This window comes from Electrona antarctica, assembly GCF_951216825.1.
Source record: "Electrona antarctica genome assembly, chromosome: 19".
Taxonomy (NCBI): Eukaryota; Metazoa; Chordata; class Actinopteri; order Myctophiformes; family Myctophidae; genus Electrona; species Electrona antarctica.
The window spans coordinates 27,357,004-27,384,030 of record NC_136800.1 but is presented as its reverse complement, the minus strand read 5'-3'; the positions used below and the strand labels follow the sequence as shown (position 1 = coordinate 27,384,030).

At 42.1% G+C, this 27,027-nt stretch overlaps 1 protein-coding gene across 2 annotated transcripts in view; it reads left to right on the top strand.

Annotated features, from left to right (window-relative positions):
- The window catches only part of tmeff1a (transmembrane protein with EGF-like and two follistatin-like domains 1a), a 95,531-nt gene that overhangs the window by 56,810 nt on the left and 11,694 nt on the right, over positions 1-27,027 (top strand). For both annotated transcript variants that reach the window (XM_079488721.1, XM_079488720.1), the window contains exons 2-6: positions 1,445-1,554; positions 6,662-6,791; positions 14,990-15,019; positions 21,646-21,742; positions 23,065-23,213. In XM_079488721.1, the coding sequence (XP_079344847.1) occupies positions 1,445-1,554; positions 6,662-6,791; positions 14,990-15,019; positions 21,646-21,742; positions 23,065-23,213 (516 nt within the window). The remainder of the gene's footprint in view (positions 1-1,444; positions 1,555-6,661; positions 6,792-14,989; positions 15,020-21,645; positions 21,743-23,064; positions 23,214-27,027) is intronic.

Here is a 27,027-nt window from a genome sequence, read left to right as displayed (position 1 = left end):
AGTGTCCATGACATCACAGACACTTTGAAATACTAAAACATCTAAAAACACATCTAATTACCCACATGAAACCCCCAGGAAAGTGTTTCTTGTCTCCCAAACAGCATTACAATAAGATCTGGTTGCAAAAGAGGTGAAGTGGCCCTTTATTTAAAATATGCAGATAAGAGGTTTCCGCCCGACAGCAACGATATGCGACTGTCGATTAAACCTGTTGAATGAGAAGCAGCTGATATGAGGTCCTCTAGGACCCAGAGTTGAAAAACAAGCGATCTAATCGGAAGTGGATGAGATAGGAATCTGCTTGTCTGTGTTGATGCCAGCAGGGCTCATTCGACTCCGTAATGTCTCCTCGGGGGGAGAAAAGAAACAACCGTTCTTCGCCACTAATGCACATTTGATGTGACATAAAGGCTCATTCCGCCGCTTTATCCTGTCACCGCAGGCCGCAGGGCCGGCCGTGAATACGAAACCGCCGCCCCTATATCTTCTTCTGTTTGGCATTTACAACTCCACAAAATTGAGCCCATGTTTCATCTGCAGAGATTGTATCGTTTAGCTCTGTTTCTATCGGGACTCTGGTTCATCACTGTCTGCTCTGTGTCTCGATTTTTTTTTTGAATAAGAGTTAAATAGCTATATATTCTGACTGTAATCATTGTTATAGTGTGTTTGTTCACTAACAAATCTCTCATTATTGGGTGAAATGTGTATTTGTTTAGTGTTTTACTGTTTACTAAAGAGATGGAGATACCGGGAGACCCCTGTTACTGAACAAACAGCAATGATTACTTTGTTTTAACCAAAAGAATCATCACAACACCTATAAATTAGTGGCCTACTTCACCTGCAAAATTATGTTTTTATATACGTTGTTCACCCCATGAAGCCTTGAATTCATGGAACAGTTCTCTTTTAGTCGTATTCACAGTGAATGAAGAATTCATAAAGGAAAAAATACTTCAATTTAAGAAAATAAGAGTCCTATATTAACGACTATCCAAAATCTATTCATAAACTCCCACACATATCTCACAGTATAATTCAACTCATCAGTACTTTCAAAACATGACATTTTTTGTTAACACTTCTTTATACAGTCTCGTATATGCACGTGAGGTTCAACACAAACTGAGATGCACAATGCATCACGATGCGATGCATTGTGAGCTTGTAGATGGGCAATTTTCTTTGGTGAACAGATTTGGGGCTCTATATTCGTCCATGCTAAACCCTAAATCCCTAAACTACTTTTTTTTCCTTTTTTTTTACATTTCTGAATAGTTAAAATAGCCAATCTACAGGGGTTTAGCATGGGCGAAAATAGAGCCCTTGGTGTAGAGGGGGAAAAAAGTGGTGAAAGTACAGAGACAACTCACGTCCGTTTTACTAAGAATAAAACTGTCTGTCTGACCTCTCTGTGTGTTGTCATGTTTTTTTCCAGACCTGTCAGAGAAGAAGAGTGATCTGCGAGTGTGTGATGAGTCCACGTGTCGTTATGGAGGTGTGTGCAGAGACGACGGAGCGATGCTCAAATGCGTCTGTCAGTTCCAGGTAAGGACACACTGGAGCATGCTGGGAAATCTGTCAGTTTATTTTTATTTTTATTATTATTCTTATTTGAACATTATCTACCAAGGTCAGTCCTGTCAACATCTGGCTGTCGTGCGTGCGTGCGTGCGTGCGTGCGTGCGTGCGTGCGTGCGTGCGTGCGTGCGTCATGATGACAGAGAGAGGAGAATCGCTTGTTCCCCGGGCAACAGGCTCTCCTTCTCCACGCGCGCGCACACACACACACACACACACACACACACACACACACACACACACACACACACACACACACACACACACACACACACACACACACACACACAGAGTCAGTGATACACTATCGATACCATGGGTCTCTGGTGGGGAAAAATTGTTAATTGACACACTCTGTTGCCTCAGACGTCTGCCTCGGCTCCTCGTTTCACCTTGTATCTGACTTTGTAGATCTGAGTTTACCAATTGACACAATTTGACAGAATGTGAAAAAATATATTCACCCACAGAATACTATTTGCTATTTGAACACACACACACACACACACACACACACACACACACACACACACACACACACACACACACACACACACACACACACACACACACACACACACTTCTTTGCTTGCGGGTAGAGTGCACAAGAAAATAAATGTGGCCCTGGTGGCTGCACCCCACGACTCCATGCATTTTCGTTCGCATGTGTTTTATATATTTTTTGCACTACAAAGTGAGCAACATTCACAGCTGCTGTTGATTCAGAAATGCATGCCATTTGCCCATAATTACAATTACTGATTTCTTTTGAAGACTCACATTATTCACATTATTTTCTATAATTGATAACATGCAGCCACATAAGAGAGACAAACAGAATCTTCAATGGACTCGTCCATAGTGTGATATATTTGGCATCTGTATGGACTAAATGGATGCACATACTTATCTGTCAAAGAGATTAAACGCTGTAAAGCTGAGAGCTTATTTTCATTGGTAATAAAAAAGTAGTCGGCGAAAGGGCCTTTCTGTGTGGAGTTTGCATGTTCTCCCCGTGTCCCCTAGGGTAGGTACCCTCACAAAAAACATGTAGTAATACTGGTCTCTAAACTACCTCCCCCTGGCCAGCCGGGGTGCCTGATGGAGGGGAAGGAACTGTTCGGAATAACGTGTTCCTTCCACACGCTACAGTACGTCCGGGTAAACTCTCCCCTGTCAGGTGAAAAGACGCAGCTTGGACTCCATGCATAGAAGGAAGCATGAGGTCAGTCCGCTGCCTCCCCAGGTTGGCTTAGGAAGTGTAGCACCCAGGATTACATTAGATAATTGACACTGGGTGAAAAAATGCGTTGCAAAATTGTGGGATAATTTAAAAAAAAGAAAAAGTAATAAAAAGTACTTGACTTTGATAAAATATTGCTATTATTCCTGATATGCCAATATTAGACATATACATACTGTGTACAGTATATACATATACAGCTCACGTCCTTGTACCAGGAATTAATGTCAACAATAAGTCAGTCTCACAGACAGGGAATTAATTTTAATTTAAAATGATTGCTTCAGTCGGTAACTCATTTACTAATAGTAGTTGGCTATTAACTTCATTTGAAATTGAATTGAAAATAATTTGTCTTCAATGAAAACAAACCTTTGAATGCAAAACTACAGTATGGATTAAATGAGTCTCTGTGATTGATGGGAGAGATGGTCAGAGGAGCAGAGTTTGTACCGCTATTGTTGGCACATGGATTTATGAATGGATAGAGTTTGTCAGCGAAGGTGCAGCCAGTGAAAGAGTAGAGATGCACTCTGTTCTCCACATCATGAAAGGAGACCAGGTCATCCTCATAATCCACAAACACCTCTCTTACAGGGAGGTTAAAGCAAGAGCGTAGTACTCATTTACATTCCTCAAATTGGTATCCCGACCTGAAAATGTATTATAATGTAAGAGGTGGAGAGACATACAGGTACAGCAATAGCAATTATTGCTATCAGACCATGGAACTATTATTTACACCGCCTATTAGCTGAGGAATTTCAGGCATTTACTTCAAGTGTTATACTGAAAATCATCATGTAAACCTGTGATTCTCAACCTGTGGGCTGGGGCCCACTGGTGGGCCATGAGGATATTGCACGTGGGCCCCCAAATAATTGCCAAAATACTAAGATGTTAATGATAACATTAATATTAAAATGTAAATGCAAGTTCCATCGATGGAAGCCGGAACACAATGGATTGATTGATCATTAAAATAAACGTCCTCTGAAAATGCACGCGGCCCACCCATCTGACCGTGTAACATGGCACATGGGTGGGCCTTTGCACGCGGCCCTCCCATCTGACCGTGTAACATGGCACATGGGCGGGCCTTTTCACATGGCCCACCCATCTGACCGTGTAACATGACACATGGGCGGGCCTTTTCACATGGCCCACCCATCTGACCGTGTGACATGGCACATGGGTGGGCCTTTGCACGTGTTCTTCTCTGTTGATGATCAAATCCAATTGTCGTGATATTTATGTAGACTATGGAATGTGAGCTCAGCTGTCACACAGCTGTGTTAATGATTACATCGTGTCGAAGACTTATTTTATTTTATATATAGATATTATAATCTCATCTGTCACACTGCTGTGTGCCTGTCAGCATTCATTGCTTCACACCTTGTAAAAGTTCATTTTTCCCTGCACTCATTTCATGCTGTCAGCCGGTTCAAAGGTGCAGAATACAAATGCACATCTGTACCGTTGCATTCATATTCTATTTCTTTGATCTTTGTGCTGTGCATCTAATATTTTCTGGGAAGTGTTATATTTCTAGATCTATGGTTTGTCCTGTGGTCATATGTGCATCATACCACTTTAAACTTTGTATTGTCATTTTTCAGTGGTTTATCGTCAACCACATTTTGGATCAAAGTCCTTCAGATATAGTTGTATGACACTGACTCCTAGGGTTTGGGGACCACCAGAGGGTCCAATAGGACCCTTATGGGTCTGTAACTCCCAAGAGTTAAAATAACACTGAGGATTTTACAGGGTTTTATGGCACTCTTGCTGTTTGCACAGGAACCTGTCATATATGACCTCAAGTGGTTGAATTTTCACAGAATGTAGGCCTATCTTAATAAATGTATAGAGCCATATATACGGACAACTTACTTTACTTTACTTTTTTTTTTCCCCCCCTTTTTGATGTCTATGCCTGCTAACTAGACTTGCACCTCCCACGGGTCTTTTTGGATGTGCAGGAGTCCCTTTTTTGTCTAATATATATAAATGTTTTCTTTTTCTTCAACATCAGTATCTGCAATTCTGCAGCAGATTTCAATCCGTGCCCTGATTTTAACCAATTTCCAGTTTCCCTATTTTGAGCATGGTATTGTAGATGAAGATATACAAGCTGTTCACACTGTTTTAAATGAGAAAGATTGCATTCAGTAGAGGACTGGTCACACCTCTGTCAGCAACTGTCAATTGTATTTATGTATTTATGAATCTGCCATTGATTGTGACCTTGATTTTTGTATTTATTTTTTTAACCTCACTTGAAAGGAGCTAAGGGTACAACAACAATTCACCGCATTTGACTTAGCGCAAATTCTCGGGTTAACGTTTGACGAAAATAGCAGATCTGCAAGCTCACAACCTGTCACTATGCGATACGTCAGGGTTCTTCAACAGGGGCTCCATTTCTACAAAGAGGTTTGGCAGGGAGGGGAAAAGATCTGCCCAAGTACAGAGCCAACGGTCAAGTTTACTACAAGTATTGAGGGTTTAAATGGAATGTCTGAAAATACATCCGAAGGGGGGAGAGGGGGGGGGGGGGGTCCTTGGTCTGAACAACATTGAAGACCCCCCCCCCCCCTGCGATACGTTGTGAGCTAATGGGCAGCTGCTTCTATTCTTTTTAATTGTATTCTACCAAAAGGTCACAGGAGCATCCCCAAACGCCCTCAAGGTCATATGTCATTAGCGCTGGGGACTCGTGGGACAGGATGCAACCAAGCGGCATCTCGCATCCCTGCGGTCTAACCGGGGTCAGGGGTCATGGACATGTGGAAGAGGTCGTGGGGGTCACCACTCACAGTCATGTGACGGAGAGTTCATTCAGATGTCGGGTTGAATATATTTGCAGCTAATCACAATACTGTGAGCTTTGCTATTTATACTATGTTCTTTATCTAAAAATGCCTTTTTGATGATCAGCAGTGGTTCCCTATGGAGAAACAAAGAGTCCCCTCAAATTATTGTGTTAGGAATGCAACAAAAACAAACAAAAAATATCCATGAATTCAAGTCTCCATGGGGGGGAGTAAACAACATGAAAAAAAAGGTCATTTTGGGGGCGAAACTATCCCTTTAAGTATTAAAAACCACAATGTAGACATACTCAGTTACAAGTAACATTTCCTGTGTTGAGTATTGTAATCATCCATGCTCTGTGTGGCTGTGTGTTGAACTCATAGAGTTTTAAAAGGATAGAGTGCGGACCGATGAGTGATAGACCGCCCCCCGCTATTCATTTCAATGGAAGTTGCTCAGTGGCGTTTTGGAGCACCCGGAAGACTGCCGGAAGTACCATTATAACTCAATGGCTCGAGCGAGCGGAAGCTGAGAGCAGTCTCAAATTTGAGGTCAGGGTTGACGCACGTTACGTCCACCTCCATGAACGTGCTGCAGTTCCAGTTTTGGCCAGTAGGTAGTGGCAGCTTCAACGTTGGACAGCCGTTCTGGGGGCTTGGTTGAACTCCATCTCAGTGTGTTGAGTATTGTAATCCTCCATGCTGCGTGTTGCTGTGTGTTGCAGTGTCACAGGAACTACATCCCAGTGTGTAGAGTATTGTAATCCTCCATGCTGCGTGTTTCTATGTGTTGCAGTGTCACAGGAACTACATCCCAGTGTGTTGAGTATTGTAATCCTCCATGCTGCGTGTTGCTGTGTGTTGCAGTGTCACAGGAACTCCATCCCAGTGTGTTGACTAGTATTGTAATCCTCCATGCTGCGTGTTGCTGTGTGTTGCAGTGTCACAGGAACTACATCCCAGTGTGTTGATTATTGTAATCCTCCATGCTGCGTGTTGCTGTGTGTTGCAGTGTCACAGGAACTACATCCCAGTGTGCGGCTCCAACGGAGACACGTACCAGAACGAGTGCTACAGGCGACAGGCCTCCTGCAAGCAGCAGAGGCTCATCTCCAGAGTATCGGACGGCTCCTGCTCCGCTGGTGAGTCAGCATATCATTGTTTCCCAGACAGTGGGTTGGGCAGCCATCTTTGGGTCACGGACCAATTTTCTATTGGTTGCAATTAAGTGTCCTTTATTTCCCCCATTTCCTCATAAAAATATATATACAGTATATAGCCTATATATTTCAAAATATGTATTTTTCCACAAAAAAACTATTATAAACAATTCCAACATATTTCAAAAGTATTTCTTAAAAATAAAAGTAATGGAAACAAGTTGTGAGAATTGGTGATCTACAACGCGCACAAAGCGAAACGTGAGCTTATAGATCTGCTGTTTTCACTAGTTTGGGTCCCAGGCAAACGTCTAATTTCCCTTTTGGGTCTTGAGCTTAAAAGTGTGGGAACCACCACGGTAATATACATTCGTACCGCTGACACTCATTACTGTTTATAGTCACATGGTTCTCAACCTTTGTAATTTCAAGGACTCCATATGACCACGTGCGGTGTTGGGTTTGTTTTTGGTAAACAATTGCCTGTTCACTTGAAGATCGGCTAGTAAAAAAAAGAGTAAAAAGAAGTTTAGGGATAGCATGGTGAGAATAGGGGCTGGGCCCCGCTTTGACTAGTCTCTAACCCAGGGGGAGTCGAGAATTGATCCGGCAATCCTTACGTTTACCTTTACCTCCTGAGCCACTGCCGGTTGGCTAACCCTAACCTGCAAGACTTGGCGAGCCATAAGCGTCGGCGGCGATGTGGTGATAAAGCACGGCAGGGGAAATAAAGGCCTCCCGTTTGACAGATTGAGCTCAGCCTCAATGTGCTGTCACCTCTACTTCTGATGTCTTCATCGGAGTGGTTCTGTGTGCGTGCACGTGTGTGTGTGTACTTGTGTTACTATACTTCTGAGGGCCAAATGTCCCCACAAGTATAGCAGAATTTGAGAAATAGATATAGTGAAGACATTTGGTAAAAATGGGGGGTCAGGCTTACAATTAGGAAAACGTTTAGGTTAGGAGTTTGTGTTAGAATTATGCCTCATTCATGCTTAGTTGTGTGCTGATGTTGTGCCCTGAAAAAATAACAATTTGCAAGCTCACAAGTTGTAGGTAGCAGATGTACAATTTGTGAGCTTGTAGATCATCTATTTTCATTTACACTACAGTAGCATGCAACCAATGTGTCAGGTTAGGCTTTAAAATTGCCCAAAAAATTGTAAAGTAAGATATTGCAATGCTGTCCTAAAATGATGATGTCCTCACACCGTCACACGTACTGTATAGTAATACAACTGCGTGCGTGCGTGCGTGCGTGCGTGCGTGCGTGCGTGCGTGCGTGCGTGCGTGCGTGCGTGCGCTGAGGGAGGCTGGATACACAACAGTGTCCTTGGTGTAGGTTTTTATGTGCCGGGTGGAAATTATTCTTCTCTGGAGCATTAAATCATCGGGTTACACAGCTTCCTGTGTCCAGGAAACAAACATTAAATCATCGTGTTACACAGCTTCCTGTGTCCAGGAAATAAACTGTGTTTGTTCCGCTTGTGTTCCACTCCGCCTAGACGCAACGAAACCATCAGGAACTCAACCTGTGAGTCGCGTACTGATGTAGAAACCTGATTCATCGTGTGTGTGTGTGTGTGTGTGTGTGTGTGTGTGTGTGTGTGTGTGTGTGTGTGTGTGTGTGTGTGTGTGTGTGTGTGTGTGTGTGTGTGTGTGTGTGTGTGTGTGTGTGTGTGTGTGTGTGTGTGTGTGTGTGTGTGTGTGTGTGTCAATATTGTCCTCATTGTATTGCGTAAATCGATACGTATTAAGCAGCATACCCCCGTTTCAAAATAGTTTGTGCCAGGGGGGAATTTGGTTTTAGCGTTTTTGTTTTTTGTTTTTAGGTTTTTGATGAGCGGTCGGGGGGCTGGCTGGGTTGTTACTGATTAATGGTTTTACCCAGGGACCCCCCAGACATTGTTTTCGTTCTACGACAGACTGTATGTAGAGGCGGGTGAAACTTATGATCTGAATAGTCAGTCTTATACATTCTCTATATAAGAGAATGTATAAGGGGGACCTCCCTCTTATATTATAATCTCTTCTGCAAATCAAATAAATCAAATCAGCAACCGGAAGCCACTTTCTTGGTAATAGTAAGAAAGTGGAGGTTTTTAAGGACTTGAAGGGCAATTAAGCGAGGACTCTTAATAGTGTAGAGCCAGATGAGGTGTAAGGTGTCCTGGTAGACAGGGCTCTAAATTAGAATGCCTCTCATCCACCTCTCCTAATGATTATTGATCCGAGTCTGATGAACTGGCTCTGTCACACAAATCAATCCCACCAATGAGAGATGAAAGTGAGAGAGAAGCAAAGTTCTGGTTGCAAACGGGGACACCTTGCCGTGAGAGATGACCTTTTTTTGTTCAGTGATCATTCAAAACAAAAAAGTTTTTTTTTTCTGAAGGTGGTGTGATATTTCTCTTGGTCTATATATGATACTAATCAGCTTATGTCTTTCACTCAAATATTGCATGAAGTATTTTGACTCCACTATACCGTCATCGTGGTACTGATATCGGATTTGGCATTGTAGTACTGATTTCATAATGTAACAAATCAGATCATCATAGCTCTGGTCAACCTACTTACCGTAGGTGTAGGGGGTTAGACAGCACTCTACAACAGTGGTTCCCTAACCTTTTAGCCTGTGACCCAAAACGCGTTGCTTCGCGCTGCCTTGTGAGCTTGTAGATCGGCTATTTTCTTTACTTTTTAAACATTTGCTTTCTAATTTATGGAATTTCTTAGATTTGTATTTTATTTATTCATGAAATTACTTAGAACAATCATGATTAATTTTTGGGAATGTTTTTTTAAAATGTTTTGAAATAAATTATATTTAAAAACAATATGTAGGAAACAAAAATAAAAGGACCCATAAAAATGTGTCCGTGCCCCCAAATGGGTCCCAAACCACTGTTTGGTAAACATGGTTCAAGCCGAAGGTTACTGGGACGGTTCCAATTGGTTAATTATTATGGGAAGAACACAGTCTGTTTCATTATGTCACTCTGCCACCATCGTCAGGAGAAAGATGTTTATATTTGGTGCCAAAAGGAGAACTACTGCAACAACATTGTTGCAGTAGTTTGACACGGAGACCAACTTCTGGCTGAGCAATGAGCACACCTTCGGCACAGCTTCTTCCAAAAGGACGTGAGGGTCACAGCTTCTTCCAAAAGGATGTGAGGGTCACAGCTTCTTCCAAAAGGATGTGAGGGTCACAGCTTCTTCCAAAAGGACGTGAGGGTCACAGCTTCTTCCAAAAGGACGTGAGGGTCATTCAGCCATTGCCTGCAAATGGAGAGCTGTACATATTTAGTGGCTGCAAGTCTAACCAGACCTTCAATTGATCTGTGGAAGTTCAATCCACAGACCTTCTCCTGGAAGAAGGTTGAGCCAAAGGGGAAAGGCCCGTGTCCAATGTCTAACATGTGCTGCTGCATGGCGAGGAGATCGTATCATGCACTTGAGAGGATACTCAGGATAGAAAGGAGGATACAGACCCACCGGTGACCTGTATAGGTTGGACCTTATGCAAGCTAGCAGTTATTCATTATGGTCTGGAGCAGTCTCGACTCCCACACAACATCAGGTGGGAACTGGAAGTCATGACTGCCAACAAGTACTGATGACAACAGCAGAGAAGCAGACAAACAGAAGATCTTTGTGTACACGCACGCACACACGCACGCACGCACGCACGCACGCATGCACGCACGCACGCAGTCCTTTGTTCATGTGCATGTTTTCATGTAATTTCTCAAGGAAGATTCTGCACGAGTGGTCTTCTAAACACCATTATGAACACTCACAGGAGGTCAATGATATCCGAACATTTACTTCTAACTCCCAAACTTTCAGGTCGAGATCTACGAGATCTACAGATCGGCTATTTTCACTACTTCTTATTTATATATTTTCTTGGTCTTGCATTGTACAGCAGGTTCTGCAGTGAAGGACAAACTGAATTGAATTGAACGCACTCCCCCAATCCATTTCTTAATGCAAATAATGCCACTGCCAAAAACCTCTGAACCGAGCGTCCATTTCTTAAAGTGAGAACGGCGTGCCAACATCTCATACGGTTATAAGGTCCATTTGGTAAATGCATCCGAGCCTCTCAAACACACTTAACTAATGGGGTTGAGATGCTGTCAATAGAGCCCTTATCAGAGCACCACGCCGTATACAGTAGATATCACCAGTAGTGAACAAATGACTCAACCCCAGTACAGATACGCCTGGTCTGAAAATGTAAATGGTAAATGGTGCATTTATATAGCGCCTTTATCCAAGGCGCTTTACATAGATTGTGCATTACATTCACCCATTCACACACACATTCATACACCGATGGCGACGGAAGCCATGCAAGGTACCAACCAGCACATCGGGAGCAATTTGGGGTTCAGTGTCTTGCCCAAGGACACTTCGACATGTAGACAGGAGGAGCCGGGATTCGAACCGCCGACCCACGGATCATTGGACGACCTGCTCTACCTCCTGAGCCACAGTCGCCCCTAGGCCCCTAGGCACAAAAATGTGTTGTGCCTGCAGGGACCTCCAGAAGAGTAGATGTGTGTTAAAAAAATCACACCCGTGTGAACTGAGTGGTGTAAGGTATTATATAGCCTGATCAGCTGTGGTCTGACGTAATGTCTGTCGTAATGAAATCACACCTGTGTGAACTGAGTGGTGTAAGGTATTATATAGCCTGATCAGCTGTGGTCTGACGTAATGTCTGTCGTAATGAAATCACACCCGTGTGAACTGAGTGACCATAGCAACCATGCTCATTTTTTTGGTATGAACAAACACGTGGACACGTAAACTAACAAAGCCAGTTGTTGGAGTGGTTTACACCACTCAAAAAAGGGACGTGCAATGTGACGTGCTATGTGCAGTCTCAATACTTGTATGCAAATAATTGGTCTGTAGACCAGTTTGAATAGAGGGGGCACTCTTTGCCACTTAAGCCCTACAGTATACTGTGACTGTCGTAGGACGGATTTTCATAATAAATAGCCGATCTACAAGCTTGTGACGTGTTGTTATGCATCAAGTTGTGAACGTGTTGATGTTTATTTTACTGAAACCTTTCCCCTATAATGACATGCCCAAAATATGGAAGTGGTTGACGATGATGATGATGTTGTAGTCGTAGTCGTGACTTTTATTTTTATTTTTAACATTCTTTTTTTTTTTTAATATATATATTTTCAATGGAACTGGGTTATTTACTCACGACCCATACACATGTGTTCTGCGTGCTCTACAGCTCCTGTACCTCAGTGGTTCTCTATCCTGTCAGGCCGTGACCCCCATTAACTCTTTGAGATATTCATGGATTTCTATATAGTTTTTAGACTTCTCTATGGCAGAATGGCGTTTTTGAATGATTTATTGAAAATTCTCTGTTGTGAATGTGTGACAACGAAAGACCTTCAGAGAAAGCTTGGCTTGTCTGCTTCCAGGAAAAAAATTAACTGAGTTGATAAAATGTTTAGTTTTTGTGTTGAAAGCCTTTTAAAAGAGCCTGCATTTACACTGGGTAGTGTTTCTAGGACAACAAAAAAAGTTATGCCCGGTTGAAGTTTTATTTTCTAAATAACTTTTTTTCTGCTGGGCGTACATAGCCATGCAATATCTCATTTTAAAGGGTGAGTTGTCTAGTTCAATTAAAATAAAATAAAAAGTTTCTCACATGTACCACTGTAGATATTTTGCCATCTATAAATAGCATGGTCAGTCATGATCAATCTGACCTATCCAGCTAAAAGTCCCCCTAGCTCTGAAATGGAACATCATATAAACTCAATTCTTTTTTGGGGTAAAATTAGACATTCTAACGCACATTTTGATATATACCATGTTTACATAGTCTTACCAGTACCGTGTCTATTCATGCATGTATCTCAAAAACCTGTTGTGAAGAAACAGTTTTGATAAAAAAACACATCCAAGGACATTGTTTTGATATGACTTTGTGCCCATGATATGTATCAAAATATAGACTTGAATGTATACTGTATTATAACAAAAAAATTGGGTTCTTACCATCTACCGTTACAGAGTAAATCACAGTTGAAACTCGCTTAGTCAAACCATAAACCTCAGAATAGTGAACAAAATAGCCATGACAGGTCTAACTCATTGTAAAAGCTTGTCTTTTATTTTTTATGACTACTAACATAATACAATTATAATAAATATTACAGAAAATAAATAGGCCTACTCCTACATACAAAACAGTTGTCCCCAAACTCCCCAGTGTCCCCAAACCACTGCATTCCAGTTGTTCTTGACGGTGTGTGTGTGTGTAGGCTAAATTAAAAAAAAACAACAACTGAAATGAATGAATGCATCCGGTTCAGTGTCGGAGAAATCCATCGCAGTCTTGACTCTTCGTCTTCATCATCATCATCATCCTCCTCCTCCTCCTCATCTGATGCCAGTTCTAAATATATAAAAATAAACATTTAGCTGTAGTCAGCCCGGCCAATAGCCAGTTGGGGGGGGACGGGGGACGTAGGCTATCTGACATCATCGTCATCATCATCATCACACGGAGACACACTAAACAATGTACAATCATGATTGTATACAATATACAATGAATGCAATTATCGTGCAAGCTCAGACGTCAATGAAACGTCATACAGATCTTATATAATACGCTACTGTTAGCTTCACTCCCCGCCCCCCCTCCGATCCTTGTAGCAAGGTCATCATAACGAACCACGCGTTGCTTCAGTAAACGATGCATGTTTGTTCTCCGTCTTTGTAGACAGTAAATAAAAGGAGCGAACATTACTCTAAAGATCAGATCGCCTATAAGGCACGCTACAATATAAAATACTTGTACTGCCATGCGTGCATGCCTGCTACGATACATTTGTACTGCACCAACCGATCGACACCAACCCTCCCTCCAGCCATTAGCCAGCACCAATGCACCGACCAACACCATTAGCCAGCACCTTTGGTGCTGGCTAATGCCTGGGGGCCATCGTGGTGAGTCATTCTGGCGTCATGATCTGACTAGTAGTAGTAATTATCCAAGCATCTATTTGTAGCGATCATCTTATGATTTCTGATCACTATAGAAGGGCATTTTCTACAATAAGATTACCTCAAAACATTCCGGGTTGATCGTCTTCTTCAATGGTTTCCCGGTATAGCTCATCGGACGACGATGGGGAGACAATGAAAAAAGGAGGGAGGGAGCAGCGAGTCTCGCTGTAAGCACTGGACCAGGGCTACTCCGCCTGGAGAAGGCGACTGGGACGCGTATGGATCAATACTACTACCACAAAACTCGCTCAAATAAATAGTACTGCTTTCAACTTTTTCTGCTAGAAAATCGCTCGGGCGAGACGGCAAAACAGGCAAAACAATGAAAACTATGAAGACTCCCTCTGCCCCCACTGTTTACAGGGGTTGGGACCAGCTTCCAATGGCAACACGTACACGTGTGTCACATGACACGGGTTTTCTGGGTAATGTAGTTGGAATATAAGCTCAGGAATTTAAACAGCGCTTCGGAGCATATTAATATGTTTAGATTCATCAAAAACTGTGAAGACGCCAATTGGCGTCATTGATCATTTACGGAATTCTGATGAAGACGCCAATTGGCGTCTTTCATCTTCTAAGGGTTAAGAATCATATTCAACGCACATGGAATTGTAGGAGTCGAGGCATTATTACATTTAGTTGGACTCGGTTCCACAGATAATATTGTCAGAATAGCCGATCTACAAGATCGCGATGTGAACTTGGGTGTTTGACCATTTTTATAGTATAGCTTGTTGATTACTTCTGACGCAGAAATGGTCACATTTTAAGATTTTCTGATTTGATGGTATTAAAATCGTCTTAAAGCCTAAGGTCCTTAAATTGTCACTTTGGAAATGTGCAGATATCCTGTATATGAAATATGGATGTGGGCTTGCACACCATATAAGGTTCTTTCAACTGAAGTCTTTTTAACCCAGCACCCACCTGTCGATGTGGGTACTGTACGTCCTCTACAGATATAATGTATAGTATACCCTTATACTGTACGTTGGTTTGCTTACTGTTGAGTGAGAAAACAATGTTGCACATTAGGCTACGTAATCATCTGGGGCATAACCTCTGCAGTACCTTGATAACATAACTGACTCTGTCCTTCTTCCTCACAGATGGTGGCTCTGGCTCAGGAGATGGAGATGGTGAGTGTGATATTTGTGTATTCATTCATTCATTCATTCATTCATTGGTAGGCAGGTCCTCCTCTGAGACACAGACCAAATACACAGAAATAGTACCATATTATAATGAGAACCAATTATATGAAGGTAGGGTTGGAAATCCGTGAAGTCGTCCTTTAACGATTAAACAACAGCATCGGTATTCTGGGGAAAACTTTGCAGAACATAGCAGATCTACAGTGCAGGTATTTGATGTAGAGCCAAAACAGACAAGACACTAGTATAGAGCCCTGAGGAACTCCAATCAACCGAGCATAATAGGGTTTAAGTGACTGATAATTAGTGTTTTCCACACTGTGAAGTATTGCATCCAGAAACATGCAAATCATTGCCGTCGGGAAGAGACCTCTTATCTCCATATTTCGTACAAAAGATGATCTACAAGTTCACATCGCGACAAATTGTGATGATACTAATATGGGAATGGTTTTGGCCATACAAGGTTTTTGTCTGATAGCGACGAAATCAGCTGGCCGTATAAGCACACATGTGCGATGCTACACCTCTGTACCATCTGCATGAGCATGTTCAGGCATGACTTTAATGCCAGGTCTCTATACCAGAGCCGAGCCAGACTACCATGGAGATGAATTATTAAGCATCGAAATGGATCGGATGTATTTATAGCGCACGTACGAGCGTGCGTGTGTGCGGGGGTGTAGCGTGATGGCATTTTTGAATAGGTTGAAATTATTTCACGGAAACATGAAGACTCACTGGCAATGGACTTTATGTAGCCCCCAGACATGCACGCTCGCACGCACGCACGCACGCACGCACGCACGCACGCACGCCCGCACGCACGCACGCGCACACACACACACACACACACACACACACACACACACACACACACACACACACACACACACACACACACACACACACACACACACACACACACACACACAGAGGGCAGTGCTGTGCTCCCAGGCACAGCTGTCTCTCTCCTGTCTGTTTGGAATTTAAATCACTGGAATAATGCAACAATGCCGAGCGGCACACACGCACGCACGCATGCTCGCGCACACACACACACACACACAGAGAAAGAGAGAGAGTGGTTGGAGCTTTGCAGCTTCGTGAGGCGAAACGTTTGCTGTGGAATTGAAATGAGCGTGCTCTGCGAACCCACCGGCAGTGATGGAAGAAGTTCTAGCAATACCATAATGTAGAAATACTCTATTACAAGATACTATACTACATACTATACTACTACTACATACTATACTACATACTATACTACAATACCATAATGTAGAAATACTCTATTACCATAATGTAGAAATACTCTATTACCATAATGTAGAAATACTCTATTACAATACCATAATGTAGAAATACTCTATTACCATAATGTAGAAATACTCTATTACAATACCATAATGTAGAAATACTCTATTACCATAATGTAGAAATACTCTATTACAAGCAAAAGCTCATACGACTGGCTTACACTTATGAGTTCTGTACTTGGAAAGTCTGTTTTTCTTCTTTTTTTTTATGTTCCAGTGGAATAAGTTACAACTCACGCTTGATTGCAAATACATCAGTATGAGACTATATATTGTTTTTATTTGTATTATTATTATTATTATTATTATTATTATTATTATTGTTGTTGTTGTTGTTGTTGTTTTTTCTTTTTTTATTATTATTATTATTATTATTATTTTCTCTATTTTTTTTCAATCTAGACATAATTTCAAAAGAAATAATTATCTTTGCTGTTGGGTGGAAAACTCATGTTACATCTCAGGAAATGGGAAAGTGTCTGTGCTCCAATGGATCCAATATTTAGTCACAAGCTCTTGTTCAAACTTTCACTTAGAACACTTTCACTTAGAAGAAAAAATAAAAGATCTACATGCTACAAGCTTACTGTGAGCTTTGAGATAGTAGACTGGCTATTCTGGCTACGGTACTTTGTGTGGCACTGTTGTATGACGAGGGCATTCATTACAGAAAGAAAAACGTTAAAATGTTTCCCCAAGACACAGGCTGAATGAATAAAAACGACCTGAGTCCCCATTTGAGAAACATCTTCTCAGCACACTTTGCTCTAACACTAAGGGCTCCAATTTTGTCGCAGCCTTTACCCGCAGTGCGGCCCGCAATTTAGCCGCTGCCCAAACATTACGAATATAGGAGCTTTCTCTGTCCCTTAATGGTATTTTCGTCCCGCGTCACCCGCTATCTTTTTTGCCGACAGCGGTATTTGCGCCTAGAGGTGTGGTCATGGGCGTGTTGGCACGCTTTCCCCTAAATTGCTATTTTCGTCACATACATTTGGGAAGTCGATAGCGGAGTTTAAAAGCACCCGTAAACCGTGCCAAATTAGTTCGGTAGGCACGCCGCACACGCCTCAATGGAGATGCCTGCAGGCACAGACAGGCTGCCTCATCTCTCCTTATTCTCCTATCTCTTTGTAATTTTCCTATAATCAGCAGAAGTCGAGTGCCTGCCACTTCCTTGTGGACACATCACAGCTGTCACTCGATCCTGTAGGTTCACACTCTATAACATACGACGAATTAGACCATTCCTCACCCAGGAATCAGCCCAGCTCCTAATCCAGACAACAGTCTTGTCAAAACTTGACTATTGTAATTCGCTCCTTACTGGACTACCGGCATGTGCACTTAAGCCTCTCCAACTGATCCAAAACGCCGCAGCTCGTCTGGTCTTCAACCAGCCAAAATTCTCACATGTCTCCCCCCTGCTCCGCTCCCTGCACTGGCTCCCAGTCGCTGCCCGCACAGAATACAAAACTCTGATGCTGGCATTCAAAGCAACCAAAGGTATGGCTCCCCCATATCTTGCAAGCATGATTGAACCCTACAAACCCTCCCGCGCACTCAGATCAGCCAACGCAGGAAAGCTGGAAGTACCCTCACTAAAAACGCCGGGACAACGCTCCACACGTCCCAAACTCTTCTCCCTTCTGGCCCCAAAACTGTGGAATGCACTCCCCGTTGCAATCAGAACTGCAGCATCACTCCCAATCTTCCGCCGTAGTCTGAAGACCCACCTTTTCAGACTCCATCATGGCCCATAGCACTTATCCTACCCCCTTAGATAGCACTTTTTAGACTTAGATAGCATTTGAAACAGACTTATAGCATGTCATGTAGACAGCACAATAATTGCATTGTATGTAGTCATAGCACATCATAGTACATATGTATAGCATAGTATAGTATATATGTATATTTAATATGTATAGTGTCATTATATAGATATGTTCTAGTTACGTTCTTAGCTTACGCATGTTTCTTGATAAATGCATTTTATATATGTGATGTATTCCCATACTTTTGTTCTTGCCTAATGTAAGTCGCTCTGGATTAAGAGCGTCTGCTAAATGCCTAAATTGTAAATTGTAAATTGTAAATTGTGTCCATTGTGTTTATATAATTGTATAGTCAAATAAGTTATTTGTGCGCGATTCCATTTCCATTTGCTCTTTCAGTTCATGATCACCCCAGCAGCAAATGGGGTTTATTGACCGAACTTTCCTTTTCGCTTCATACCGTTCCGTAGAGACGGCCTACACGCACGATCTAGCACTAACGGGCGACGGGTAAGGGATCTCTTAAAGGGATCTCTTAAAGCCAAGACTGGTGATTGGTTCAATGTGGTTTAATTATTGCAACGCCCAAACCACACCTATGCATAATATAACGGGTAACGGAGGTGTTTAAGGGATTTAGACAGGTAACCAAAATACCAACTTTAGTGGGGGAACACCCTTTCCCCACTCCTAAAACCCCAAATAGTGGCTTTAGAAAGATGAGACAAAACTGGAGCCCTAAGGGCTCCATTTTCGTCACCGCTAAACCCCTTATCCCTAAACTTCTTTGCCTTTTTTGAGTGGTGTAAACCACTCCTACAACTGGCTTTGTTAGTTTACGTGTCTGTTCGTACCAAAAAATGAGCATGGTTGCTATGGTCACCCAGTTCACACGGGTGTGATTTCATTACGTCAGACATTACGTCAGACCACAGTTGATCAGTCTATATAAGACCTTACACCACTCAGTTCACACGGGTGTGATTTTTACTATTTTGAAAAACATTTTTTAATAGTTCAACTAGCCAATCTACATTGACATGTTGTGAGCTTGTAGACTGGCCATTTTAACTATTCAAAAATGTTTTACAAAATCGTCAAAAAAGGCAAAGAAGTTTAGGGATAAGGGGTTTAGCGGTGACGAAAATGCAGCCCTAAATGCCTGACATCCTGACATATAACATAATGATTAGTAATTTCCCACTCTACAATGCTATGCCTGTAAAGCAAAAATGGGAAGCAGATTTGGGGTGCATTTATGATGACATTGATTGCAGTTTACTATGAAAACTTGCAAAACCCATCCGTCCGTCCATCAGTCAATCAGGTCACGCTCCATATATGGCCGCCGCCATATGGTTGTCAGTCCATCACGCCTCGTGACATCACGCCTCGTGACACGCTCCATATATGTCCGTCTCCATATATGAAGACATAAAGAAGACTGGATCATCTCCTAGATCTGCATATATGGAGCCGGCCAGCAACTCTACATCTGACCTCAAACCCTTAGATCTCCATATGTTAATGTGTATGTTCAGACATTTAACCACTTAAACCCTCAATTCTTTAAATATTAAACTTGACCTTTGTTTCTGTACTACCAAAAAATTGCTGATGTACAAGCTCACATTGTAGATCTGCTATTCTTTGGCAAATGTTACCTCCAGAAAAGGGAGGCTAGGGTTCAAGTGCTTAATGTAAACACTGAAGATCCTCTATGGGTCCCGGACCCCCCACACACACACTCACACACACACACACACACACACACACACACACACACACACACACACACACACACACACACACACACACACACACACACACACACACAGTTGTGTTTTGATTTGAACTATTATATTGTTTTGTTTTTAGTTAGTTTTTTCCCCCTATGCTGTTTATTAATTCATGAAATAAAATCATCGATATACTATTACCTTGGGACGGATGGTATACAGACATACAGTTTAGAATTGCACCTTCCGTGGTTATTGAGGTAGGATATTACATCTATAATGTTACAGCCGCAGAGAAATTGTAAGCAGAAAAATACTGGATGAATACATTTGCGAGCAAAGTTACTGTATGCCGAATATACAGTACATTGATGCAACAGAAAGATGACTAAGTTAACCAGGTATGGAAATGCCTTTGTGGCAAGTCTCTCTCCCCTGCACTGAAAATGTGATATGGAAATGATCCGCTCACCAGGGAATTACACCTGTGTACAAGGTAGCGACTTGCCTCGGTACTAGTAAGGTTTTTATTTTCGTTTGCATTCGGCTCAAATGCATTCGTGTTCTCTGCTGTGTTATTGGTTTTCTAGCGGGGAGGGAAGGGGAGGAGGATGGCGAGGGGCGGGCACTCAGATCGGTGAACCAATAGGATCCATCGCTGTGGACCCGCCGGGACCAATAGGATCCCGCCTTGTACTCGCCGGCGCCTGTCCCTCTAGAGTCTAGACCACAGACCACGCAGGCTGGGCCAGGCTACATGGCGACAGACCAGGTCTATCGTCGTTCTGCTGGGCGAGGAGGAAAACACTGCCAACTCAGTATATGGAGCTAAAGAAAACTTGGATTAGTGGATAAAATCGGTGCTGTGCGATATGGACAAAATCAATATACCGTATACTGTAGTGTCACAGACGCTTATACAATTGACTGGAAGCAATGGCGGTCTGAGGTTATCATTTACATTTGTTCATATAGTCGTCAGTGACGGAAAGGAGAAATATTTGGAAAGTGTTTTCCTTAGCCTAGTGGCAGTGTACACAGGAAATAGCTATCATGCTGATCGGTGTAGTAGTTTGGAACACGCACGCACGCACACAGGGAATGATATTGTTTGTCATGAAGACGTGTAGATTGCAGGCAGTGTGTGTCCTGTCAGGCGCTGCTGTCAAGAGGAGGTCAGAGCGACAGACTGACAAATGCAGTCGCTATTCAATCTGTGAGCAGAGCTGCAATTCTATCTCTCTCTCTCTTCCTCTCCCTCTCTCAATTGATAACCACACACAAACTTATTGTATTAAATTAGGAAATGATACATAATCAGATAATGAATTAAGCAAACTGTATTTGTGATGTAAATCTCTCTCTCTCTCTCTCTCTCTCTCTCTCTCTCTCTAACTCTCAATTCAATTAAATTCAAAGGAGCTTTATTGGCATGAGAAAACGTATGTTTACATTGCCAAAGCACACTTGGTAAACTATAAAAAGATTGTGCGTTGTCTGTCAGAGATAGTTATACATCCATATAGGAGACGTTGGCTTTACTTTTGAAAGTTGACAGCAGTATTTCAATGTGTTTGCATTCACTTAGTATACATAAGTATATATAAGTAGCAGTAATTTATTCAGATGTGATTGAATAAAGTTAGTTGCTCTGTTTATATAACAGAATTTCTATGTACCGAGGTCATTTGCTGTAAGCAGTGTAGGGTATAAACAGTATACAATGATTTGTATTTATTTCTTAAGGTGTTGTATTCTCTCTCTCTCTCTCTCAGACTATGAGGGTTCTACCACCGACGTGGGGAAGAAGTTCACCAAGTGTGGGACCTGCAAATACGGAGCCGAGTGCGACGAAGACTCCGAAGACGTCTGGTGAGTCGAGTCGTCTTAATCGCCGCGTCTCAGCGCCAGGTCCGGGGACCACCAGGGGAGTCCCTCAGGGCCCTGTGTCTTTTGTTTTCTGTATGTCTGTTATTGTGGGTTTTCAGCGATAACATCACAATACGTCTGCCGGGGTTTAAGCGGCATGTAACGATTCACTCAACTCATGATAATCGCGATTTAAATTGTCACCAGTTTGAATCGATTTGAATCGATTTACCATATCGTTACATGCCTAATGCCAACGTCAATTTGGTTTCAGCTGAGCTTCCCGAAGAAAAAAAAAATATCGACAGATAAATGAATTTCATTCCTCCACCGAAATCTCTGTCACCAGACAGAGATTTCAGAGATATTCGTACCTCCTGGAAGTTAGCTCGTACTGTCTCTTCCAAACTACCGCTGCTTTTCACTTCCCATTGAAAGCACCTTGCAGCTTGAGGCATTGTGAGCTTGTAGATCTGCTATGTTTTGGCAAAGAGGTTTGGTGTAGAAGGGAAAAAGAGCACAGTACAAAGTTCAGTACCAAGTACAAAGGTCAAGTTTACTACGTATTGAGGAGTTAAGTGGTTAAACGTCTGAAAATACACAGTAACATGAATCTTCAACGTTTGACCTGAAAAAACATTGAAGACCCCTGGTATGAATCAGTCCAATGGCGGCTCTCCTACATAGACTTCTATTGAGCGTGGGGACAACCAACTGGGCCAAGTCCTGGACCGGAAGTAGGCAGAAATGCATTGGACTGAGGCAACAGCCCAGCTTTAATGAAAATCCCTTTATTTTAGATTGTTGTCATGTTGCACACATGCTTAAAATAGCTCTTGTTTGCGCCGCCCTCATTGAAATTGAAATTGAAATTGATGTATTTCCAACTCCAGCTTGGCTTAGTTTAAGGCTGCATGAACAGCGCTCGAGCGCTCAGTTTCTGCCCCCTCTATATCGTAACTCTTCTATTAGATGGCTCTCGTATGGATATAGACATATTAGTATACTAAACTACCGGTACTCTTTTCCTCAGGTGTATTTCTGCTGTCTGGATGAACCCACCTAACTAAAATAAATTCATAGTTCAAGTGGAATTAGAAGGTTTTTGTCGAAGCGCTTTTTAATACTCTTCATTGGTTCGATCATTTTTTTAACCGACACACAGACGTAAAAAAAGATTTTAAATTAAGAAAAATGGAGTGAGGTGGTTTCTTCCGGACAGCAACACATTATGTAACATAGATTGCAGTGCACGAACCACTATACTCTTTTCCTCTGGTGTATATGTAACATACTAGTTTACTAACCTCTATACTCTTCCTCAGGTGTATATGTAACATAGACTGCAGTGGTCACAATGAGAACCCAGTGTGTGCCACCGATGGCAACTCCTACAACAACCCCTGTCTGGTGAGAGAGGCCTCCTGCATGAAGCAGGAGCAGATCGACGTCAAACATCTGGGGAGGTGTCCAGGTAACTATCTTCTATTACTTTAATGTAAAACATCTGGGGAGGTGTCCGGGTAACTATTTTCTATTACTTGAATGTAAAACATCTGGGGAGGTGTCCGGGTAACTATTTTCTATTACTTTAATGTAAAACATCTGGGGAGGTGTCCGGGTAACTATCTTCTATTACTTTAATGTAAAACATCTGGGGAGGTGTCCGGGTAACTATTTTCTATTACTTGAATGTAAAACATCTGGGGAGGTGTCCGGGTAACTATTTTCTATTACTTTAATGTAAAACATCTGGGGAGGTGTCCGGGTAACTATTTTCTATTACTTTAATGTAAAACATCTGGGGAGGTGTCCGGGTAACTATTTTCTATTACTTTAATGTAAAACATCTGGGGAGGTGTCCGGGTAACTATTTTCTATTACTTTAATGTAAAACATCTGGGGAGGTGTCCATGTAACTATCTTCTATTACTTTAATGTAAAACATCTGGGGAGGTGTCCGGGTAACTATTTTCTATTACTTTAATGTAAAACATCTGGGGAGGTGTCCGGGTAACTATTTTCTATTACTTTAATGTAAAACATCTGGGGAGGTGTCCGGGTAACTATTTTCTATTACTTTAATGTAAAACATCTGGGGAGGTGTCCAGGTAACTATCTTATACTTTAATGTAAAACATCTGGGGAGGTGTCCATGTAACTATCTTCTATTACTTTAATGTAAAACATCTGGGGAGGTGTCCATGTAACTATCTTATACTTTAATGTAAAACATCTGGGGAGGTGTCCATGTAACTATCTTCTATTACTTTAATGTAAAACATCTGGGGAGGTGTCCATGTAACTATCTTCTATTACTTTAATGTAAAACATCTGGGGAGGTGTCCATGTGACTATCTTATACTTTAATGTAAAACATCTGGGGAGGTGTCCATGTAACTATCTTATACTTTAATGTAAAACATCTGGGGAGGTGTCCATGTAACTATCTTATACTTTAATGTAAAACATCTGGGGAGGTGTCCATGTAACTATCTTATACTTTAATGTAAAACATCTGGGGAGGTGTCCATGTAACTATCTTCTATTACTTTAATGTAAAACCGGCAAAGCAGCTGTGTCATTTAACATTTTTGCGTTGGCTATTTAAAAACAAAAAATGGTTTGACCAAAATTAATGTTCTCAAAGTGGGATCTGGGGAACCCTTTGCACAAACAGTATCCAGGGGCCTAGCCATGACAAAAGTCCCACCAGGGACCACATGTTGCCCCCCTGCACCAAGATGTAGATGTCCAGGTATCTACACTATCTTCAGGGTTATAAACATCTAGGGACTAGGGAGGTGTCCCGGTAACTTTCTTCAGGGCTTTGAGGATGTGCTATAGACTCATGAGTCTACAGCACACACACACACAGCAATTTAAACCACACAATTAGTCTTGGTTTAACAAGGTGTACATTACCTGCTGTTTGTTGTAATCCAATTAAAAATGCTGTTTTCTATTGTAGGGAAAATACATCACACCCACGGTTTCTGGATTAATTCTCCTAATTGGAAACGTGATTAATTAGATCCATTAATAGCACTTAAATGGTTTAAATGATTCGAGTAATTTATGGAGGAAGGAGCTTGTTACAGTCACAGCTGAAACACCTCATAATCTGTGAAACTTATTAGGATCTTCAGATGGATAGAACTGATACAAAACATTTTGGTAATTTGTCGTAATTTTTGCTACTTTTGTGTGACACTGAAAATACTTTTTCAGGTGAGTTGCCAAATATTAGACAATCATGAGTGAGTAGACATTCAACATCGTATGTTGTCTGGTCATGTGTCATCACTTCCTATTCCACATGTTCATCCTGTATCCTGTGTAAGTTCTCTCTCCTAATTGGGAAAAATTGGTATCCTGACCACTGAACACTATAGCAATATAGAGCTAAAATCACTTACCCTTTAAAATAAATCAACAAATCGAACAATGAGTGTTATAAAGCTCTATATGATAATTATCATATAGTGTGGTTGAAAAAATATATATTTAATTTTGGGAGGGGTGATTTCAACACTTGCTTGAATGCATTGGCATTGTCATTTTTACTATACTAAGTATTTTTTAAAGTCAGTACTGAACAACTTTAACTTGTAGTATCTGAATGAATGAATGAATGAATGGGTTTAGGTGGATGGGTTTAGAAGTGAATGGGTTTAGAAGTACAAGGTCCCAGGTTCGAGCCCCGACACTGTGCAATCTGCTGTAGTTTTTAACATGAACTGGAAGACAAACTATGAAATCAGCCTTAGGACGGTTTTGTGGCACTTTAAAGAACCTGTGACACTGTCAGTGGAAGAGAATGGGAGGAATGTGGAGGTGAATTGAGTGGAGTGGCCGTGCGTGTCCCCCAGGCCGTGCATGTCCCCCAGGCCGTGCGTGTCCCCCAGGCCTGCGTGTCCCCTGCATGTCCCCCAGGCCGTGCGTGTCCCCCAGGCCGTGCGTATCCCCCAGGCCGTGCTTGTCCCCCAGGCCGTGCGTGTCCCCCAGGCCTGTGGCCATGCGTGTCCCCTGCGTGTCCCTGCGTGTCCCCCAGGCCTGTAAAAAATGATTTCATTTTATAGGACACTTTATTGGCTTGGAATGAGTTCTTCTTGCTGTAAATCCAGCAAGGTTCCAGCGCGCCCTGAGAGCTCAAATGAAGTCGGAGATGAGAAGATTTTCCACCTCCGAGTCAATAACACGCTCTCTCTCTCTCTCTCTCTCTCTCTCCTCTCTCTCTCTCTCTCTCTGTCTCTCTCTCTATGTCTCTCTCTCTCTCTCTCTCTCTCTCTCTCTCTCTCGTGACCAGGGGTGGAATGTAACTGAACACATTACTCAAGTACTGTACTTGAGTATAATTTTGAAGAATTTACTTCTTTTTACATATACTTCTACTCAGCATATCAGAGGCCAAATATTGTTACTTTTTACTCCACTACAGATATTTGACAGCTGTAGTCACTATATATTTTTATTTCGGGTATTCAAAAATAACAGATCAACAAGCTGTAAGCTTGTTGATCTGTTATATTCATCACATCGTATTGTGAGCTTTTAGAGCAGCTATTTTTCTTTTTTTATGTTTAAAAAAGATAAAAGATGTAATACAAGCCTTGTTGTTGTAACAGAGTATATTTATATCGTGTTATTTCTACTTTTACTAAAGAAAAAATTAGAGTATTTCAACCACTGAATAACACTGATAGAGACATGACATCACTTGGTCTCTCTCTCTCTGGCGATACGCTGTCGAGTTGATGAAAACCCTCTCTTCTCTGTGATATTAGAGTTTCACCAGGGGTCAGAGTTCAAACCAATAAAGTTCAGCTGGATTGAAACCCACAAGGGCATTATGGGCCGTGAGGAACTAGTGTTTGGAGTTGTAATTTCTTCCGCAAGAGTCACAACCTCTTTGTGTGTTCCAGGAGAAACCCGTTTTGCCGTTGGGAATGAATGCCTGTTGGGAACTACAACCCAGCAGATGAATGCCTGATCTATACTTTGCTGCATGCCAGTGTTGCATGCCAGAAATAGCTCACAACATACCGCGTCCTCCTCTGTATCTCAAATCTGATCTTTAGATCATGATGCGATGCATGTCATGAGCCTGTAGAGCGGCTATTCTCGGCTTTCAAAAAGTATTGAAAGCGGTACGGCCTCAGGGTCACGTCAAAACATTCCAAGACTCATGTGAGGGGTCATTAGCATGCTAGCCACGCCGCGCTCCAGCGTCTCCACGCTGGCAAAATAGGCCGCCGCAGCCACAAAATGCCCGACTTATCACGAGC